Here is a 6,167-nt window from a genome sequence, read left to right as displayed (position 1 = left end):
TAATGCAATCATTAATATGCGAGGTTCCTGCCTCCACATGACAACTTCAAGAGGCTGTAAGTTTATTGTTGACATATGTAGGTCTCCACATTGTGGAATCGAACATTCTTTCTGTGTTTTGCTTGTTTGAGTCTAGTATTGAGTCTACACAAGAGAGGGACGTGCTCAGAGTTTCGCCGTTTCTGTGCCATCCCTGGAATCCGGCTTTACCCGCAGGACAAATCAACCCGGACCAACAGGTTGCAGACACGCCCTTGCGCACGAAACCGCCAAGGCTATAAGAACGGCGTGGGACATAGATCAAGCCAGAACAAGCTTGAAAGTAAACCGGGAGAAAATAACGCAAGACTCCTCGAACGAAACTAAAACTTGAACCTGACAGGACCAATAACTATACGCATCGATTTTTTTCCTGTTTGCTGAACTTGAAGACTACTACATTCCTTTTATTTTATCTTTCCTGAGTTTGTTAACAACGCATAGTCTGTCAAAATGATGCGCATCACGGACACCTACACCCAGAAGAACTCTCTGCTGAACGCCATGAACCGCTTCATCGGCGCCGTGAACAACATGGACCAGACGGTGATGGTGCCCAGCTTGCTGCGTGACGTGCCGCTGGAGCACGAGAAGGAGCCGGAGGTGAGCGCGCCCGGGAGCTACCTGCGGGACGCCGAGGCCGACATGTTCAGCTACTACACGCAGCTCAAGTCAATCCGCAACGACATCGAGTGGGGAGTTCTGGGGCGCGCGGATGAGCTGCGACGCAAGGAGAAAGAGTGCTTCGCACAAGAAGCCCCCCGCGCCAACGACAACGAAACGAGCGAAGAGGTTGACCTGGAGCAGCTGTTCCGGTTCCATCTGAAGGGCTTGCACGGGGTGCTGTCAAAACTCACACACCAGGCCAACGATTTGACCCACCGCTACAAGCAGGAGATTGGCATCGCGGGCTGGGGCCAGTGAGAAGCCATTATCGCACGCGCACTTCCACCTGCTGCTTGAACGTTCGACCATGACCACCTTCGCACAGCACAACGCGGAGAAGAGTTGAACCTTTTTAAAAACATGAGATGTTCCGCAAAGAGTTCTCAAAGAAAGAAGAGAACGAGAGAAGAATAAGAGACTGTTTTCCACTTCTACTCCGCCCCCGCGTCAAGAGACAATAACTTTTGTCCATGGCCGACGTAGCGGGAACTCAGTGACACCTCAAATACTTTCAAGATTTGCACTGATTCCGTTTATTTCCGTTTGACAAATGACAAGCCATGGCTTTGTTATGATATTTATTCTTAATAATAATATATGATGTATGTCTGAGGACTATGTTTTGTTGTTAAACTATTACTTTTGGACTAAGTGGTGCTGAAGACTGATGTCATATGAAGCCCTAACACTGATTTAATTGGCAGGCATTATTTTGTGCAAGTGTGTGTATGTGCTTAGTGTACCCTGCAAGAGTGTGTGAGTGAATGGGTGCACTAAGGAGAACTGCAGTAGGCCTAACTGCTGCCTACTGCTCATCCAGGAAAAACTTCACCTGCCATGTCATGTCTCCACTGTTCCTCCTCTAACCATGGAAGGCAGTGTAACTGAAATCTGTTAATGATCCACATGTGAATGTAAGAGTGTGTGTCTAAGTGATGTGTGTTAAAGAGATGGCTGGTGTGTTTACAGTACGCCGGCCTGTGATCTGACCCACTTGAGAATCTATGATCTGGAGCCCTCTGAGAATCCCACAGAACTATGATGAGACCCATGAGATTCTGGCATTACCTAGAAAATGTGTGCTAAAATATAATTGTTGTATAAATATTTGTTTCATGTTGTCTGTGTGTTGTATAAATATTTGTTTCATGTTGTCTGTGTGTCCATAAGGATTTTCCATAATGTTGTTTTTCACTGAAAATAAAAGTTTTTGAAAACTGATAACAGCTTTGCTGACTATTTTATTGTGTGCAGTATTGTGGTTGTGTTCTAAAATAGTCTTCAGTCAGAGACTAAAATAGTCAAATCTTATGATTTTACAGTTTTTTCTGAATGCTTAAACACAACTGTGATTCTTATAGCACAATTTCTAAAACTATTAATACTTATAGCAAAACCACTCACTGAGTTCGCAAAACTAAAAGCACAAACACTGCTTAGCACTCAGTTTGCAATTTTGTAACACACACTTTGCACAACTGTAGGCACAATTCACTGCACAGCACTCTTTTTGCGGAACTGTAAACACAACTTGTGCTTTACACTCAATTTCCAAATGATCAACACACTCCTAGCAAATCTATACACATGTATGGCTATTATTTACACTATTTTGCTGTCTGGCACACTTTCTCATGTGAAAACTGTTTTAGATAATTAGTTCACTTCACAGACAAAAAAACAGTCTACATGTGGGGATATTGTCATGTCAGGCCTGGATACGGCATTCCAGAATATATTTTTCCCGGTGCCTTGGACTAGGACATTGCATGTGATGTAGACAGAATTTTGAGAGAGACGACCCGATGTAGACTGATTTGTTTTGTCTCAGTGAAATGCTATTTTGTGTTTTGACTTGGAAAAACACACTTGTGTTTGTTTTGATGTGTGTAAATAAACACTAGTACTTGAAGTTGGGATCCCTGTATGTTTACAGAACTATGACAAAAGTATGACCTCAAACTGACTTAGTCTACCTTGTGCACAGAGAAAGCAAAAGCCAGATGTGTTTTTTATTCATACCATCAGTGTGTTGTTGGCACATTGTGTGCTTACTATTGTGATGGCTTGTGTTTACTGTTAGATACGAAAACACCATTTTTACGAAGTTGTGAAGAGTTAAGCAAGGTGTGTTAGCTTTTGCAAGAGAACTACAATGTTTTGCTGATTGGGTGAGAGGTTTTGCCATTTGTGTGTAGAGTTTTGCAAAAAAAGCCATAGTTACAAAAAATGTGCTTAAGCAATCAGAAAAAACTGTAAATTTTGTGGCCGGACCCAGAGAGACGACACGATGTAGACTGATTTTTTTGTTTTTCTCTGTGAAATTACTATTTTGTGTTTTGACTTGGAAAAAAACACTTGTGTTTGTTTTGATGTGTCTAAATAAACACTAATACTTGATGTTTGGATCCCTTACAGAACTATGACAAAAGTATTACCTCAAACTGACATAGCCTACCTTGTGCACAGAGAAAGCAAAAGCCAGATGTGTTTTTTATTTATACCATTAGTGTGTAGTTGGCACATTGTGTGCTTATTATTGTGATGGCTTGTGTTTACTGTTTGATATGAAAACACCATTTTTACGAAGGTGTGAAGAGTTAAGCAAGGTGTGTTAGCTTTTGCAAGAGAACTACAATGTTTTGCTGATTGGGTGAGAGGTTTTGCCATTTGTGTGTAGAGTTTTGCAAAAAAAGCCATAGTTACAAAAAATGTGCTTAAGCATTCAGAAAAAACTGTAATCAAACAGGTAGTAATCTAATAATCAAACAGGTAGTCTAAAACTAAAGTGAAAATAAAGTGTTTAAGAGAAGCATCCTGTAGAAATGAGACCGGTATGGCGCACTGTGCACACACACACACGCACACACACACACACGCACACAAACACACACCCACACACATACACACACACAAACACAGTATGGCGAACTGTACACACACACACACACACACACACAGGGCCGGTTCTCCCTATACTCAAAACTGTAACAAACTAGATCCTAATAGAAAGCTGTTAGCTTCCCTAAGCTACAGGTAGGCTTATAAGGTAGGCCTATTTACAACATAAATTGTCAATAGGCTATGCTGGCGACACAAATAAAATCTCCTTTGGAAACCAATGGCTTACGCCTTACAGTATCAAGCGGACTTAAACTGCCATATCGTGGTGAAAAGTTGTAATAAAATTCACTATTTTACGCCTACAGTTGTGCAAAGTGTGTGTTACAAAATTGCAAACTGAGTGCAAAGCAGTGTTTGTGCTTTTAGTTTTGCGAACTCAGTGAGTGGTTTTGCTGTAAGTATTAATAGTTTTAGAAATTGCTATAAGAATCACGGTTGTGTTTAAGCATTCAGAAAAAACTGTATTATTCTGTTTACCTGCACGTTATACATGCACATATCACAGCAGTTCATGTGATCTGATGCAGAGACTGAGGGCCAGTGCTTGTGGTGCCCTTCAGATGAATCCCTTCAGCCACACAGCTGGTGTGGTTTGATAAACAGCACTAATTCCTACAGATGAAACATGATTTGCCTCATAGAAGTGTATTTCATGTATATTTCAGTGTGTGTGTGTGTGTGTGTGTGTGTGTGTTCTTTTTAAACCCTGTTCGGTCTTAAATAAGTAGTGTGTGTGTGAAGTCTTCTTTTTACTGTAAAACCTGTTCAGTCTTAGATAGGAAGTGAGATTATTAGATAATGGCAACATGCATATCAGTCTTATCACATACTGACGACACAGTCCAACATCAAAACACTGGGATTGCTCTGTTTTTCTCTCTCTCCCTTTGTGTGTGTGTGTGTGTGTGTGAGTGTGTGTGCGTGCAAATGTGCTTGTTTGCAAAACAAGATATGATATGGAAATCTGACTCACCAGAGGCAGAAACCAAAAGCCATAATAGTCAGATTAGGCACGTCTGATGGCAGTTGGTAATCGAGAGCTCTGAGTGCAATATAAGCAGGTTGTTTGGGTGGTGTGTGTGTGTGTGTGTGTGTAAGGGTGTACATTGGCACACCCTTAGAATGACCATCGGTTTTGAAGAGAGGGATTAATGCAAGGCCCTCCAGTTCAATATACAACTCCAAATCAGAAAAAGTTTGGACATTGTATAAAATGCAAATGAAAACAGCATGTAATCTGCAAAAAGGACAGACAACATATCAAATATTGAAAAGTAAGAATTTAAGTATTTTGTGGAAAATATACAATATATTCATTTTTAATTTGATACCAGCAATACGTTTAAGAGGAAAGAGGAATATTTCACAACGAATTAGGTAACTGGCAACATGGTTGAGTATGGAAGAATATCATCCCAGAGGTATTCATTACTCTGTGTAAACCTGTGTGGACAAATTATGAAACAATTTTATGCTTCTTAACATTAAATTGTGAGGTAAGGATTTCATAATCTACAGTACAATATCATTAAAATATTCAGAGAAACCAGAAAAATACAAACAAGGGATAGAGTTGAAAAACAATACTGGATGGCCGTGGTCTTTTGGACCTAGACGGCACCTCATCAGACCTGCTTCTGTAAATAAAATCATTGTTTCTGTAAATAAAATCATTGTTCTGATAATCATTGTCTATGAGCACAGTTTGATACTCAGTTCAGAAATGTTAGAGTAAACTTTACCATGCAACGGCCAACATTGTATTTAAACATGATACAGAAATACCACTGTCTTATCTGGGCCTGAGCTTGTGGAAAAAGGTTAGACCAATCAAAATTTGAAATCATTGTTGGAAATCATGGATTCATCTGGGCTAAAGAGCAGAGGGCCTCCCAACTATGCAACCTATCCAACTTGTTTTAGTGCTCAGTTCGAAACCCAACATTATAGAGGTGCATTAGTGCCTACAGCTTTTGGGCATTTTGCACATCTAGGCACAATCAATTCTACATGTACAGGTTTTGATCAACATATTGCAATCCAGACAATGTCTTTTCCAGGGAGGACCTTAAATATTTCAGGACAACAATGGCAAAATGAGTTCTACACATATTTATTTCTCCATAGAGTCCAGATGCTAAATGGCCTGTCTGCAGTCCAGACCTGTCAAATTAGGTGCATCATGGAATGAAATTTCACTCCTGACAGGAGTGAATTTTACCATTTATTTCTGGCTGGTAGATGAAACAGTAAATTTCCTCCCCTGGTGTGTGTGTGTCTGTGTGTGTGTGTGTGTGTGTGTGTGTGTGTGTGTGTGTGTGTGTGTGTGTGTGTGTGTGTGTGTGTGTGTGTGCATTTGTTTATGAATGCAGGACCATAGGTGAACCCGGATACCGAAAACTATTTGGTAAAGGTGTGAATCTCTGTCTAGTTGCATGCTTGTGTAGCCTACACATTAATGCATGACAGTTCATGTCAATGTGAACCTGATAGGCATACTGAAGGTAAAAAGTTCAGGTAAAAAGTAACCACCACCCCGCCAGAGACACACACACACA

General features: G+C 40.6%; 1 protein-coding gene across 1 annotated transcript; it reads left to right on the top strand.

Annotated features, from left to right (window-relative positions):
- The first annotated feature begins 303 nt into the window (after positions 1-303).
- LOC121695653 (mid1-interacting protein 1A-like) lies at positions 304-1,113 on the top strand. The gene has a single exon (XM_042076705.1). The coding sequence runs from the start codon at positions 493-495 to the stop codon at positions 961-963; it is 471 nt and encodes a 156-aa protein (XP_041932639.1). The 5' UTR covers positions 304-492; the 3' UTR covers positions 964-1,113.
- Positions 1,114-6,167: the final 5,054 nt, after the last annotated feature.

Source organism: Alosa sapidissima, chromosome 2, assembly GCF_018492685.1.
Source record: "Alosa sapidissima isolate fAloSap1 chromosome 2, fAloSap1.pri, whole genome shotgun sequence".
NCBI classification, from domain to species: domain Eukaryota; kingdom Metazoa; phylum Chordata; class Actinopteri; order Clupeiformes; family Clupeidae; genus Alosa; species Alosa sapidissima.
Note: the sequence above shows the minus strand (reverse complement) of the source record. Positions and strands in the feature narration are given on the sequence as shown.

Excerpts from the sequence above, each read along its gene's own strand:
- LOC121695653 (XM_042076705.1), top strand. The coding sequence starts at position 493 with ATGATGCGCATCACGGACACCTACACCCAGAAGAACTCTCTGCTGAAC.